At 37.6% G+C, this 16844-nt stretch overlaps 1 protein-coding gene across 3 annotated transcripts in view; it reads right to left on the bottom strand.

Moving 5' to 3' along the window:
* The window catches only part of ITPR2 (inositol 1,4,5-trisphosphate receptor type 2), a 499981-nt gene that overhangs the window by 395143 nt on the left and 87994 nt on the right, over positions 1-16844 (bottom strand). For 2 of the 3 annotated variants that reach the window (XR_003519864.2, XM_027593395.2), the window contains exons 3-5: positions 7979-8094; positions 7097-7183; positions 4944-5102 (exon numbers count right to left, since the gene is read on the bottom strand). Coding sequence is in view for 1 of the 3 variants with exons in the window: in XM_027593395.2 (XP_027449196.2) it covers positions 4944-5102; positions 7097-7183; positions 7979-8094 (362 nt within the window). In the remaining 2 variants the exon portion in view is untranslated. Of the gene's footprint in view, positions 1-3932; positions 3981-4943; positions 5103-7096; positions 7184-7978; positions 8095-16844 lie in introns of those variants that run through there. The other variant, XM_027593396.2, reaches the window with a different exon arrangement.

Genomic DNA, 16844 nt, shown 5'->3' with positions numbered 1-16844 from the left:
TTGTCAGAGAGAGAGAGAGAGAGCACAAGCAGGGGGAGTGGCAGGCAGAGGGAGAAGCAGGTTGCTCGCTGACAAGGAGCCCACTGTAGAACTCAATCCCAGGACCCTGGGATCATGACCTGAGCTGAAGGTAGACACCTAGCTGCCTGAGCCACCCAGGTGCCCCTAAGTTATGCTTTTTTAATGGTAATAATGAACAGTTTAATTTTAGAGTTACTAAAGTTTCTCTTGTTACAACCCATTAGAAGACTTATCACTGTATGGGGTGCCTAGGTGGCTCAGTCGCTTAAGCCTCCGACTCTTGACTTCAGCTCAGGTCATGATCTCAAGGTCCTAGGATTGAGTCCTACATTGGGGTCGATGCTGATCACAGAGCCTGCTTGTCCCTCTCCCTCTGTTCTTCTTTACACTCCCTTCTCTCAAATAAATAAATAAAATCTTTTTAAAAATAAAAGACTTACTACTATATAAGACCTACACTTTCAATTCTCATATAGAATTGCTCACCAGCTCAGAAATGAAAACTAATACCTTCTCTTTGCATATTTCTTACTGAGTATTAGAGTACATTAGTTTGACAGATAACTGAAAAATTAGGCCTCAGAAAATAAGAATAAACAAAACTTCTCCCTTAACCTAGACCAAGACTTTCAGGAACATAATTTCTTATTTCTAACATAAATTAAGCTTTTATGGGTTATATACAGGAGCTACATTCACACAAAGTACTGTTGTCACAAACTATGATAAAGAAGCCTCAAGCTCACTATTCGAGCAAAGGGAAATTGTTCTTAGGTTTGCAGAAGTAGCTTCTACTGCTCATAGGATTGGTCTCTATTCATCACCTGCCTTTCAAGTCCATCATCAGTTGGGTGCTGGGGCCGTGACTCACCAAAGCCATCACAGAAGCTCTCTATGCACAGATAAGGGGATATCATCAAGAAACATGAAGTGAGAGGGTGAGGGGGCTGAGCCGGGTTCTCTTTGTGTAAAAAAGGGAGGGAGGGAGGGAGGAAGAGTACATGCATCAGAAATCTTTCCAGGGATTTACTGTGGTACAGGGGACAGACAACGAGGAGATGGAAAAAAGGATGAGACTTTAAGCAATACATCTTTATATTGTTTTCTATCTTTGAACCAAAATTGGTAAGTATTTTTAAAAATTAAATATAAGCAAAAACATATAAACTCACCATGACATAAACATATTTCCAACATCCCCTTCCAAAACATACACACACACACACACACACACATACACACACACACACACACACACACTTATTATTGCACATGACACCAAGGTAGCTTCAACTCTCAGGGCCAAACAGAAGTCTACGTGGCCATTCTTACTACAAATACCGGGACTTAATACACTCCCTGCCTGTGCTGCGTCTGATCTTCCAATTTCTTAAAGGACAATTGGATTTGGTCTACAATGTCATGCTTGTCTGCATTGTATAAATATTAGCCAATAAGCTGCTAAATATAATGATATATTCTAGCTATGTCCTTCCAATTAAAAGAATATTTTTGTTTGCACTTATATCCACTGATCTATGTCTTACTATTTTACTCTAGTTTTCTGTAAGCTTTGGGTCAACCCATATGTTATATTTATTTCAAAACACCGCCCAGAAAGTCTTCTAATGTATATTTTTAAGAGACCAGCCATATAGGCAAAATGCTCTAAACACCAAGGGTTCATAAGAACGTTATTCACAAAGAGAATCTAACATTAACTCACTAATTTCCAAGTCCTCAGTCTTGTTCTTGACAACAGTTACTTTGACTAACCAAGATGAAAAAAAAATCTTGCAGATGGAATGGACAAGAGGCTAATCAAAAGAAATAAAAAGAACATTAGAGGTGCCAAAAAGAACACAAAGTGTGACAAACTCTCTGTCCTCAGGGAATTCACACCTAATTAGATAACTTGGTAATATGCTCTGAAGAACGTAGCACTGGGCTGGTCCACTGATGTGGTCTGATACCTTCTGAGAAGCTATGTTATTTAAAATAAGGAACTTGAGGGTGCAATCATTTTCTGCCATGTCACGCTCACCCTAGTACACAAGCATCTTTTAAAAATTCCAATTCCAAAAGCACTTCTGTTGATTCTATGCAACAGCCATGAAGATCCAAGCTGAGATTTTACTGGAAATAAAGAGTAATATAATGCCACTGGCAGCTACTTTTCTTTGGAAGTGACACCTGGCGTGACATTGCAGTAGAAGCCAACATATCAGGGATCTATCTAGTCCTGCCTTTGCTAGAATTCCAAGAGAACTAGTTTTGCAAAATAACAAAATCTACTTGCTATTTGAAGAGGCTCTTTGCCTAAGAGTTGAATTTTTCTTTTCACTGAAAGAATATCTGGGCTTTCCTCCTTTTTAAAATCTACCACTGGGGCGCCTGGGTGGCTCAGTCATTAAGCGTCTGCCTTCAGTTCAGGTCATGATCCCAGCGTCCTGGGATCAAGCCCCACATCGGGCTCCCTGCTCCGCGGGAAGCCTGCTTCTCCCTCTCCCACTCCCCCAGCTTGTGTTCCTTCTCTCGCTGTGTCTCTCTCTCTGTCAAATAAATAAATGAAATCTTTTAAAAAAAATCTACCATCAAGGTAAAGAACTAATGTCTTCTTTCATCAAAGTTGAAAATGAAAAATTAACCACTCAATCATGGGAAAATAAATGAAAATGAAATATTTATGTACTCTGCTATCCCCAATGACTTTCTAACTAAACAACAGCAAACAAGAGCCTCTTTACAGCTGGAAAGTTGAGGGATCCATGAATCTATTTTTCCCCAAAAACTACCCAACTGACCCTTCTATAAATGGTAGAAAACACTGATTTTTGAGGATATGAGCATTTTTCTCCCCAAACTATCATCAGCCTCATTCTTACATTTCATTTCAGTCACTGAAAATCTTATTGGTTACTTACAACCTGAATAACAACTTACTAATTACTTAATAGTAAAATAAAAGTTTAAAAATCCTTTGAACTTTATAATTTCTTCTTCCTAGCTTACTATACTTTTAAAGAAAATCAGTAGTAATTAAATCACTTGTTATGAAGTGACAGTATTTGCAACTGCCTTCAATAAAATACATTTTGGAATTTTAGAACAATACTTATTGCTAGGGAATGCTACCTATTTCTAGGGAAGAAAATGAACATTACAATACAATTATTTATGCACCAAACCAGGGATGTGGGTGTGCTTATGTTTTCACAGCAACCTTAATCACATACAACAGCTACATAGTGGTGAGCAAAAATCGTGAGATGTTCCAGCAAAAAGCAATGTGGAAGGTTGTTTTAGCCATGCTTTATGGAGCACATCTATATAAGGAGGACTTCTACATTGCACTTAACAATTACATTGTCCATTTTACCAAGACAGAATGTTTGGGTGAGAGGCCCCCCCACCCCAGTACAACTAATTATTTGAAATAGTTCATTACATTCAACTCTCAGTTGATCCTATAAAGGCATTTGGGAGCAGGGAAAGGAATAGATAGAATGAATTAATAAAATCCACAGCTAATCTAAAGGCCCTAATTTATCCAATCATTTCCTCATATTCCCTCAGAAATTCAGCTCGGGTTTTACTCAAAATCAAGTCTGATTTTCATTGACCACTTACAGACTGGGACACTGCTCCATGGGAGACTGGAGAGGGAAAAAAAGCATTACAAGAAAGGGCACCAGAAGATATGGGGTGTCCATAAACTGCATAATCAGTCCCTATGTAACTGAGAGTTGATTGTAATTAACTACCTACTGAAATTAAAATATATATCATGCTCACAGCACACATCATTGATGACAAATAATAAACAAGTAGAAATTTTTTTCTTAAAGGAATCCAACACAAGACTTAAGGTGCATTACATTCCTGCATGCCATGCATCTCCCAAACCTTACCTAAGGAGGGTATCATCAGATAATTTATTAACCAAATTAAACCATGAAGCTTGCATCCTGTGGAATTGAATTTGTATTTCAAAATTCGCTGAAAATATAGACTCACTATAAAAGAGGACACTTCTAAAACAAGAAATATCCAAAACATATTTAAAATGTAATCAAAGTATTGAGAACACTGTCAGAATAATTATACTTTTATATTGCCTTGAATTCATAACATTAATTTTTTTAAAATCTCAACTATTTTTCTTAATCACCTGACCCAATACTTGCAAGGTGTTCTATTTAAGAAAGTTATTTAGCATTTATCGAGCATTTTCCATGTGTTAGGAACTGTCATTTGCTACTTTATTACAAACAAAAATATCCAACAATTGATCCTGTTGAATCATTTCACATAATTTTTATTTTCCCTACTCCATAAACTAGCAGAAAATACTTTGGCAACTACTAAAATTTACATGATACGGCATACCTGTATTCCAAAACATATTTTAAATACTGTCATCAATAAGCAAGTGCCTATCTATATAGCTCCTCATACGTTATACATCTTTAAGATTTATACACTGTAAACAGCTGACCATAGAGCCAGTAAATGAAATATTGCCATAATTCACTGTTACTCTATTAATTCAAAGGGATAAAAAACATTTCCTAAGCATAGCTTTCTCCTTACAACCATGCTCCCTTCTGATTAGGAAAGGAAGTAAATTCTACCTCTCCTTTAAAAGGTTCAGTCAATGTTAACATTACTTAAATTCTTTCACATGAATTCCAGCTGGAAGATGATTTTTTAATTAATCTCAATTTTGTCTTTTTATGATTCCCAAGCACAATGTGCATTATAAATAAATAGTTCTAGCCTATTCAAGAGATAGGCCATAAAAATAATGTGTTGATTGAAAACTACATGTTCTTTCTTTGTGCTATCTGGATTCTCTCACTTATTAAGAATTACTGTCTTTAGGAACACGCTGTTTCTCTATTAATTTTATTTTTACATACATTGTCACCCTCACTTCTCAGCTTCCAGAAGGGATGAATATAAAACCAAGACCCTTCGTTTCCTGCAACATCCAAGGACACACGCATGGCATTCTTCTCCAGTAAAGCAGGTAATCTCTTGTTGACAGTCAGATACTTGTTGCTTTTTATATGCAGCAGCTGTGGGGAAAAAGACATTACCGCCTTTATTCTTTGATGTCCTCTGTTAATTACATGTATGTGTTTGTACATATATCTTGTGCTCACATAATCCTGCTTGATGTGCAGGTTAAACAAAAGCACTCTTCAAACTTCACACTCACCATCTTTCCAAGCTGACTTTCTTTGGGCTCCTCCTCACCTCTACCCCACAATGAACCAGGCACATGGAGAAATCAAACAAGAGCACATGTCTGAAAATTTTCATCTACTGATAAATAATATGATAAAACCAGGCTTCCCGAAGGAGACCAGGAAATGCCCCCAAATCACATTTTCTTCATTTCTTGCACAGACACAAAACCAGAACATGCTAAAAAATAACCAAGAAACTAAAATAATGCACCGAACCTCTTAGTATCATGAACTATCCTTGCCATGGACAGCCCTACTTCTTCCTCTATGAAGAGGCGAGCTTTGCATCCCAAATAATTCCTGCAGGAGGACACCGATCCTACTCCCTTCTCAGATGAGCAAAGAAGCACCATTTCTCAGACTTTTTGGATGCCATGGACCAAACCTTTCCAAGACATTATTCTACCGAGTAGGAAAGCTAAAACAAACAACCTTTCCTGTCTATTATGACAATCATTTCAAAACAGAATGGTCATTTTACTATCCACAATATAAGAAAGAAATTATCTCATGAGCCAATGAAACCCTCCTGGCCCAACCCTGCTCCTTCAAAATCTGCCTTGATAGAGCACATGGCTCAGTCCCACTGACCATGCAAACATTTGCACTTCTGGTTCTTGACAAGAAACATAAGCTCCTCTTGCTGGCACCTCACATTAATCAAACCTTGGTTAAGAAAAACTCTATTTATGGAGGATTGCTCAAGGGACATGCAACCCACCCATGCCACAGGTATCATATAATCTCATTAGATGAAGTCCTACATTCTGGTTGTTGCAGATCCAGGCACTCTCAGCATGTCCCAGGAGAGGGCTGCTTTGACGGTCCTGTGCACTGGCATTTTGCCATTGGCCAATAACAAAACATCAGGCGATATTATTTTTTAAAACAGCTCTGTGAAACACCTCATTGTAGTGTTTACTGTAAGGAAGTTGTGAAGGCTATTATTTACTCTATTAAACAGTGTCCTCTTTATGAGAGCTCACTGGAGGAACACGTCTCTGGTCTTCCTGGGAACATTTGCGCTTCTAGACCTTTGACTTAGTTCTATGTTAAGGACCTCCTAGGGGAGTGCTATAATATACTATGCTTCCCTTACAGCAAGGTGAGCAATGAAAAGGCTTCCAAGCAAAGCTGGCTGGACTTCACAACTTGGATTTTATAAACATGCCTCCGCTCTGACTTCACCTCTTTCATTTAACCACTCTTTTCCCTTTGACGCAGTTGCCTTATTTATTTCTATTTTATCTTATGTGGTATGTATTTTTGAAAATGCCTTACATTCTTTTTGGAACAAGGTGGGGCATATATTAACAAATAAATCAAGTAAAAAGTTAAAAGATCTAAGTGAAACACAAGAGAGGAATGCAGGTGAGATAAATCAGTGTGCACACTCATTGAAATAAATCATTTAATAACAACTCAAGGACAATTTCCATATAAAAGTACAATATGAAAACTTTCCTCTCTCTACAAAATGAAAAAATACAGCTTCGTGTGTTACATGGTAGTCCCATTAATTCTGAAGGAAGATTTTACTACAGGCCTTTAGAAATGATGTTTCCCCATCTTCCTCCTTTTGATGTAATGACCTGTGCATACATCTAGATTAACTCACTTTCTTACGTGTACACATCAGACTTATTCACAAACATATAGAATACTGTGCTGAACATCACCTGAAAATATCACAATATCCATAATTGCCATCAAAGAACAAACTATTGTATCCCCAATTTTAATGCAGCTTGACATTCCTATGCAAATGCAAATTATCCATAAGATATTGACCTTTTTTAAGAGAAAGTAAATAGACTTACTTGTATAACATTACTGTATTTCACAATTTCTCCCAACAGTTTCTTATTCTCTGATTCATTTTGTTTTTGTTCCAGTTCTGCAGCATGCTGTAAAATGATTATCAAATACTCAGCATGGAAACATAGTAAACAGAGTACAATAATTAACAAAGAAACAAGGTTATTTTAGGAACAAAGACTATAACCATGAATAAAATAGGCTGGCTGCTTTACTCTTGGTGCTAGGGGTAGGGGGACCAACAATTAAATAAATGACTGTAATATAGTATGATCATTGTCTCAATTTGATGCTGAAATGTGGCCAAAAGTATCTTGGGATGCCTTTATGTTAAAAATCTCAGAAAAGTACTAGGCTGTTTGGTCTTACAAAATTAGTTTCAGAAGGAATATTGTTAGACAAACCAAACAGTATAAAAATAGAAGGTGAATTTCAAAAGACTCAAAATAGTTTCAATTCCAAAAGTAACAGGAATTTTAGTAACACAAAATTTAAGTTCTATCGAATTTACATTTAGCTCAAACCAGAAGCAACAGACTTTCAATTTTTTTTTAGGCTTTCAAGAAAAAAATTAAGTAATATGCCAAGTAAAATATCACTGGATTTGAGATTCCTACAGAGATTCTGAGTTGTTTCTAGTTTGATGTGAATCTTTGAATTAGGCTGGCACACCCTAAAATTTAGCAGCAGGAATGTATTAGCTCCATGCCAGGAAATGAGGGGTCACACCCTATAACTTAAAAGTCCCTTCCATTTTCAGTGTGTTGCTACAACTATTCTAAATCTCTGTGTATTGAGTGAAATCACTAAGATACAAAATAGATGGTTTGTTATTGCTGTTCTAGGTCTAGCCTAAACCAGACCAATGGAAGCCTGGCCCTTACCTGTAATTTCTTCAGCAAGGCTGCCTCTGTGTGGTTCCCCTGTTTGGCTTGCTTAGCTTTCCAATATTGTTTCTGGGCAGAATATCGGTTCATAGGGCACACCTTAAAGAGGCAGTCTAAAACAAAGCAACAAACAAAAACACTGTAACTAAGGCAACCAGCATTTCTTAGATTTTCTTTATAGCCTAGCCCTGGCATCTTGTAATCCCTGAGTAGAAAGAACATTGAGCCCATCTCCCAGTCAACTCAAACTCCCCCATAACATCCTTTCCAAATAATTAGACTGTTAAAATACCTTCTGGTTCATTAGTTTAGGTTTTTGAAAGGCTACCATAGTTATTGTAATTTATTAAAAAATCAAGTCAATGTAATCATTCCATTTTAAGGTACTTCTTAATGATAATGGGACCTAGTCTTAGAAAGTGAATAGAATGAGCTTAGTGACTTTCACTACCTTCCCTCACCTTGCACAATTATTGATTCATGGTATGTATCTTTGACAGCCAAAGTGATACAAAAAGTAGAAACAATCAATCACAACAATTACATTTTAGGGGTGCCTGGGCGGCTCAGTCATTGAACGTCTGACTCTTGATTCCAGCTCAGGTCATGATCTCAGGGTCATGAGATCAAGCCCCACATCAGGCTCCATGATATGCTTGAGATTCTCTCTCTCTCCCTCTGCGTCTCTCCCTGCTCACGCTCACTCTCTCTCTCTCAAATAAATAAATAAATCTTTCTTAAAATAAATAAATAAATCACATTTCAGTCATCTATTCCCCAAGTTTCCACATACCTGTAATAAATATCAAGATGGGAAATCATAGTGGAATAATATAGGTAATGATATCTCTAAATCAAAAGCTAAATATATTTTTTCTTTTTAATGAGGAAATTGTAAATTTGACTAAACAATCCTTCCATATGCTAATGATTTTGTATGTTTGCGAAATGGACTACAATCCAGAATAAAGACCAACTCCCCACATTCTATGATAAAGGATTAGTGATGCAGAAAATCTAAATATTATCTTCATTTTTTTCACAAAAAACTATTAATTTAATATAATAAATTTATTTTGGTTGAGTTAATATTTAGGATCATTCTCATTTTTTAAATATGTATCACAAAAATAAAATTCAGGGGGCACCTGGGTGGCTCAGTCGGTTGAGCGTTTGCCTTTGGCTCAGGTCATGATCCTGGAGTCCTGGGTTCGAGCCCTGCATCAGGCTCCCTGCTCAGTGGGGAGTCTGCTTCTCCCTCTGCCCCTTGCCCTATTCAAGCTCTCTCTTTCTTAAATAAATAAAATCTTTTAAAAAATAAAATAAAATAAAATTCAGTCAATTTCACTACATTATTGACTACATTATATATATATTCATTCTATTTTCTTTAAAAATATTTATAAAATTGGGGTGCCTGGGTGGCTGGGTTGGTTAAGCGTCTGCCTTCAGCTCACATCATGATATCAGGGTCCTGGGATCAAGCCCCGCTTTGGGCTCCCTGCTCAGCAGGGAGCCTACTTCTCCCTCTCCCTCTGCCCCTTCCCCTGCTCGTGTGTGCTCTCTCTCTCTCTCTCTTTCTCTCTCTCAAATAAATAAGCAAAATCTTTTAAAAAATTATAAAATTAAATGATGGACTTGATCTCTTTTCAAATCTCTTACGGTTCTAATGGCATAAATGATCAAGAAATATGACTATACATTTTTAAAGAAATTTTAAAAAACACAAAAGAAATAATGACTCTTTCTATAGTTTGTAATTATAAACAAATTCTATTGATTGTCCTCCCACTCAATGTACACACAGGCTGTAGAAAACTAATTGTTAATTTCTGGTTTAAAAGTTATTCGATGAGTAAATATTTCATACATAGCAGGAAACAGACACCTTCTGCCAGCTAAAAGTAGGCTGAGAGACCATCACAATTATAGTATGATACAGGTATCTCCACTTGGCACATGTGTGTGAAAACCAAATAACTAGACCTGAAAACTGTTTCCCTTGGCAACATATGTTATAAGCCCTAGAAATTACTGCCTACATATTAGTAACTACGAAGAGAATATACAAATTTTTTTCAAGCACCAATATACAGGCTGTTAATATCACCAAAAAAATGCTCCTAATGTAATGCAGCAGACTATTCTGACTATCCTGTACTAGGCCAGTGACTGAATTCTACATTGTCTTAGTGTAGCAAAAACACAAATCCATATTCAAGTGGAACCGAACTCCATCATCTGCAGCCTATACTTCTGACTTCATCCACACGTGAAAAGAAAAGAGAAAAATGTGTCCCTCTCCATTACTTCAAATTCCTAAGTTCATTAGGAAATGGTCCTTTAAAGAAGAAAATACTTTTGCTAAATTCTAGATCACCTCGATAGCACTCCTAATTAGTGGTATCTTTGGGTAGCTAGCAAGCAGACTGTGTGTGTCATGGTCCTGACTGTTGTGGCTGAGGTTATTGTGAAGTGAAGCCCAACACTCAGCCAAACCATGTTTACTGGTTTGGTTGTGCTGCTAGGTGCGAAGAATCAGGTCCTGTCCCCAAAAAGTTCACAGTCGAGTGGATGAGACAGGCGTCTACCATGTGTTGGAAGTTTCACACTGGGGCTCTTGAGAAGGTACCATGGGACACAAAGATGCACGTGGCCCACTTCACCAGGGGAGATCAGAATAGTCCTCCAAAGGAGAAGACACAAGCCAAGTTTGAAAGAACCAACATTAATTCAGCATATTGGCAAGGGGGTTCAAATGCACAGAGGGGAGGGGCATGCCACACAGAGCCAATGGTGGGTACAGAGGCAGAGAAGGAGAGTGCCGAGGAACCTACTAACTGTACAAGAAACTACAGCCTAGGTTGTGAAGTGAGAATGGAGCAGTTGGCCAAAGCAGGGGTCTGTAGAGTACTCTGCGCTAGATTAGAAGAATGGACTTTATTCCCTGGAAAATGTCGAACTCTTAAAGGATTCTAAGTTCTTCACAGTGTGTGAAAGAAGATGTGACCGAAAGGCCAGGAGACCAGCAGAAAGCCCCCTGCCAGCATGCTGGGGGACAGCGAGGATCTGAATGTGGGCTATATGGTACTTGGGGGATAGCCACAGATTTCAAAGAAAGCAGCAGAGCCAACAGGCTTAATAACCTATGAGATGTGGGGTGGGGAGAGGTGAGAAGGAGGGAAAGTGAAGATGGCCAGATGAATAAGCTTCCATCGACTTGTGTCTGAGATGCTAAGCCTCGGATCTCAAAAGTCTTTCCATCGTCAGGGCCTTGGTTCTGTGGTCATCCTCAGCAGCCTCCCACTGGCCACATCTCATTTCGTACTACAGTAAATAAATAACCAATCCATTTCTGTGTGGGAACTAGTATCACGGGACTATTTTGGTTGATGGGAAAGAATGTGGGGCATACACAGATGTCTGTAAAAATGCTTTTCTTGTTGATGGTGATGGTGATGGGTGTGTGTGTGTGTGTTTAATTCTCTCTTCCTCTTTTAGAAAACATAAAAAAAAATCTACTGGTCTTGGGCTAGTCACATATTTTGTCTGATTCTAAATTTACTGCATAATAAAAGTGTTAATGATACCTGCCACTCCTCATTCACAGGACTGCTGAGATTCACAGAAAGGAAATCTGTGTGAAAGTACTCTGTGAACTGTAAAGCCTTATTATAAATGTAAGATATTATTATTAATATTGCTTCATTGATTCAGCAATCACTTCCCTAAGCTTAAGAGATGACTAAACCCTTACAGAGCTCCCAGCAAAGAGCAACAAGAAGCAGAGTCCTCGGGTTGAACCTGAACACAAACCGAAAACACTCAATTCACAACAAGGTGTTTGCACCTGTGGTTTAAGATGCCACAGTGTTATATAAAATTCTCGAATTCCTTGAAACAGCATTGCAGTGAGCAGAGGAGGCAATCTCTACTACCTTTAACATATGCAGACACAATCCCTCACACCAGCACAGGTGGAGCCGGAGCCTTCCACAAACGTCCCACATTCTCCCCCCTCTGCCAGTAGGAATCCGCTCTTTCAGAGCTATCCTCTATTATCTGCCCTCCTCACCGTGCCCTCTAGTATTTCTTGGTCTGCTCATTCTCTAAATTCAAAGGTATATAAGAAAAAGGTTTTCCAGGGCGCCTGGGTGGTTCAGCTGGTTAAGCGTCTGCCTGCAGCTCAGGTCATGATCCTGCGGTCCTGGGATCGAGCCCCATATCAGGCTCCCTGCTGAGCAGGGAGCCTGCTTCTCCCTCTGCCTCTCTCCCTGCTTGTGCTCTCTCTCTATGTCTCTCTCTCCCTGTCAAATAAATAAATAAAATCTTTTTTTTAAAAAAGTTAATTAAAAAAAGAAAAAGGTTGTCCAGTCAGAAAGCAGCTCAGTGTCATCTGTTAAGTAAGTAAGAACATTCTCTTCAGTATTTCAAGACTCAAAGAATAATTTTTAAAAAGGGAAGTTTTGCCTCATAGAGCCAACACTAAAAGCACAAATTAAAGGAAGTAACTTGAGTTAATTTTTTTTAAAAAGCTTAACCTGAAGACCTAAGTCCAATAATTTTGCAGAATTACAGAAGTTCAGGAAATGTGAGTAATCCTATAAAACATATTCAGTCAGGCAATATTATAAGAACAATGCCTTAGAATTACAACTTTTTTTTTTTTTTTTAACAACTCTGGAAGGAAAGTAAGCCTCCCAAAAGTGTTCACTTTAAACTGAAAGAACTGGTAGCATTTTTTGGCTGTTTATAAACACTAGTGGAGGAAAAAATATGAAAGCCATTCAAACAGTGTGGAGCAAATAATGTGGATACCAAAGAACTACCTTTCCCACATGATTCCATGTAAATCTGGCAGGAAACCAGTCTAAACCTCCACTTAACAACACCTATCTAAATAGTTTTGAAATGTTTTGCTTTGTATCTGTACTAAATATTTGCATCTAAGGCAGTTTCTGTCCCCCAGAAACTGTCCATAGGACTCCATTTAGGCTACTAGATGCAAAGTTATGTAATGGCCAACAACTTCCTTTGGTAATGGTGGAAAGAAAACTTTGTTTCATTTCTCTTCCCTCCTAAAGATATTGTAAGATTTAAATGACACAAGACATATTAAATCATCAGCAAATGCCTGTCACAAAACAGGCATTCAACAAATGGTTCTTTCATAGTAGCTTGTAAAATTACCTCATACTGATTACAGGGAACATGGTTGCCAAGGGCTTTATTATTTCCACGTGGAGAAAGGTGAGGAGGGAGGGCGTCTGGAGCCTTCCTTTTTCTCTTTATGATATATACAGGACACAGCAGCATTCAATGAATGTTATGGGACCTTCCCAATGATAAAATGGAAAGTAGTAAGAAAACTCTCCCTAGGGTAAGGGATAGGCACACAAGGGGCCATTGGATACTCATAATTAGAATTCAGAGTTGGTCAGAAGACAGGTACACATTTCATTAACTGAAAATGTAACTGTAGCTCTCTTTTGTCTTTCAGTTTCTCTAAGAAAGCATCATGAAATACAGTGTTTGTATAAAACTCTTTACGTTTAGAGTGTGTTTTTTAAAAGGAGTGTATTTTGGGATGCCTGGGTGGCTCAGTCGGTTAAGCGTCTGCCTTCCACTCAGGTCATGATCCCAGGGTACAAGGATCGAGTCCCGTATCCGGCTCCTTGCTCAGTGGGGAGCCTGCTTCTCCCTCTGTCTGCAGCTCCCCCTGCTTGTGCTCTCTCTATCCTTCTCTCTCTGACAAATAAATAAATAAAATCTTTAAAAAAAATTAAATAAAATTTTTTAAAAAGGCGTGTGTTTTGTTTTGCTTAGCCATGGAAATCTCAAAGGAAACCTCTACCTCCCTCGGTCATAGCCTAAGGCAAGGGTAGAGAGGGTGTGTAAGAGGGAAAGAGTCCTCTATAAAATTTATTACAGGGATTAGCAAACATTAAAGTTTATCACAACCCCTGGATGGGCAACCAGGAAGATGCAAGATAATTTCCTCTAGGCAAAAGTCAGCTATTTTACTACCAGAGAGAGAAATAGCCTTTTGTACTTACAGACTTCTAGCCGGCTAAAATGTTAGAACTCCAAGGGGCTTCAGATAAAATCTGACAGTAAGCTGCCTAGGTCATTCATTACAGAATCTCTAGATCAAAATAAATTACAAATATGAAGAAGTTCAACCACACATAGGATGCTTGAATGCCTTCACAAGTGACTGGCCTCTTGGTGGTCGGGAGGGATGGCAAGACCATACTTGGTTTGCTCATTCCAATTTACTCCCATGGAACACTTTTTAAACTGTCAAGAGTACTACACATTAAGAGTCAAGATGATTTGAGACCCTGAGAGTTAATCAGGATTATTTTCCGCCTATCCCAGAGAAGGAAATGGAGACTTTTCTTAAGACCACACAGTTGGTAAGGAATCGAGCTGGAATTTGAACTGCGATCCTCTGAACCCAACCCAATATTCTGTCACCGTGTGATGACACCATTTGGGAGCAAGTGTATCAATACAGAGGCAAAATCTGTCTCACTTGAAAAGCTGTTAAAATTTTACATGTACACCTCAAGACGAATTAGAACAAATCTAATCTGACTTCTACACAATGGCCCTAAATATTTGAAGTCAGCAACCATCTGACATCCCGAGCTCATCTTTGGTTTGATTACCACAGAGGGATCTCCTCACAAAATTCCATTTTTATTATAAAATATGAAGAATACTTCCTCACAATAGATGAGATTTTAGCCAATTAAACATTGACTTGTTAGAGCATTTATTAAAGCAGTTATTAATGTATTTAGTAAGTATATGCAGTAGTAAAAACACTGGTCAGAGAGTGAGATGTGCCTCGGTTTCCATGCTACACAGTCTTGCAACATAATACAACTTCTAGAGAAATACTATGAAATAATATATATATTATATATGTGTGTATATATATATATACATATATCTCTACAAGGGTCATAATTAACCTCAAAAGAAACTAATGAATAGTTTTTCATGGGAAATATGCCATATAGGTATATGTAATTAAACAAATCTTTTAAAACAAAAATAGGAATGTTACAAAAATCTTAGTCTCAAAAACATTAACTAATTCATATATTAGTGGGTAAATATTCAAAAACAAATGAAACTTCTATTTTGCTTCATTTGGAGTGGGGAGAAAAATAAAATTGAAATGCATCAATGCTAATTTTCCTTCTAGTCAAGGTTTAAAATTTGAGCATTAGGCAGACCATTATACTACACAGAAGTGGAATTTTTATCAGAAAATCATAAAGTATAATTTTGCAATCAATTATCCCATTCTCAAAATATCATATTACCATTGATAATCAAGCGTGTCATAAACAGGGGCGCCTGGCTGGCTCAGTTGGTTAAGCGACTGCCTTCGGCTCAGGTCATGATCCTGGAGTCCTGGGATCGAGTCCCGCATCGGGCTCCCTGCTTGGCAGGGAGTCTCCTTCTCCCTCTGACCCTCTCCCCTCTCATGCTCTCTCTCTCTCTCATTCTCTCTCTCAAATAAATAAATAAAATCTTTAAAAAAAAAAAAGAGTGTCATAAACAGACTGATTCAGAAATCTAAATGCAAGTTTCTTTTCTTTTTTATTTTTTTTAAGATTTTGTTTATTTGAGAGAGAGAACATGAGCCGGGGGGAGGAGAGGGCAGAGCGAGAAGGAGAAGCAGACTCCCCACTAAGCAGGGAGCCCAACATGGGGCTCGATCTCGGGACCCTAAGATCACGACCTGAGCCAAAGGCAGACGTTCAACCAATTAAGCCACCCAGGTGCCCCTAAATGGAAGATTCTGAACCCAGTTACACAAATATCAAGTCTGAAAAAAAAAAGAAGTGAATTTATACATTCATAAATGTGTGTGCATGTATGTGTATATATACATACATATATAGACACACACATATATAATAGTTTTTTATATAGTATGTTTTATATGTTTATTTGTATTCTTATTTATGTGGATAATATATTGTTATGGTGTCTCCTTTATATCAAAGGTTATCACATACATTCCCTCATTTAATTCTAAAAACCTTTTAAGATAAGCATTAGTATTATGAATGAAGAAAGAGAAACTTGGCACATTTTAGAGATTTATCCTTAAGTCTCAAAACGAGTTTTTAGACCTAATCCACATCAATCTGTCTCCAAAGCCCACCACAATTTAATCGAAGGCATTCTGTATTTCTCAAATTAAAACACACAATATGATATTCTATCTTTCCCTGGTTTCATACTCCAAGAAATACTGACCTTCTACAAGGACCAAAAATATTTAAGAGTATCTAAGTACCTGTAACTCTGACCTAAGAGAAATAGCAAAGTAGCAAGCTAGAAACACTTGGGCAAAGAATGTTACAGCTTCATACCCTCCACTTGGAAAGTAACAATTTTCAAATAGCTGAACAATTAAACTGTTAATACAGATAAATTAACTTTATAGAGGTAGGCTCACCTTTTTAAATCAATTTTAGCATGGCAATAATAACTCCTGGCATAAGAAAAAAAATCTTTTTAAGTCTAAAAGGCTATTTTATGCCAATACAGTTATATAGTAGAAATATCTAGAATCTAGATTAAAGAATTGCATGCTGCTCATTGTCTAGATACTGTATTAACTACTATTCTCATATGGAAAACCTAAAACAAAATCAGTTCATTGTACTAGGTCTTTTGCAGGCAGCGATGTATCCATATGAACAAAAAAGATCATAGAGTCTTAATCATCATTATCATTGTTGATTTATGCCCAAGTGAGACAAGCTTTCTATTGATTACCACCAACGACTGGGAAGGAAATACAGGAAAGTTGTTTATCAGATTTTCAGAT

Source organism: Zalophus californianus, chromosome 9 (assembly GCF_009762305.2).
Source record: "Zalophus californianus isolate mZalCal1 chromosome 9, mZalCal1.pri.v2, whole genome shotgun sequence".
In the NCBI taxonomy this organism is placed as follows: domain Eukaryota; kingdom Metazoa; phylum Chordata; class Mammalia; order Carnivora; family Otariidae; genus Zalophus; species Zalophus californianus.
This window is presented reverse-complemented; position numbering and strand designations above follow the sequence as displayed.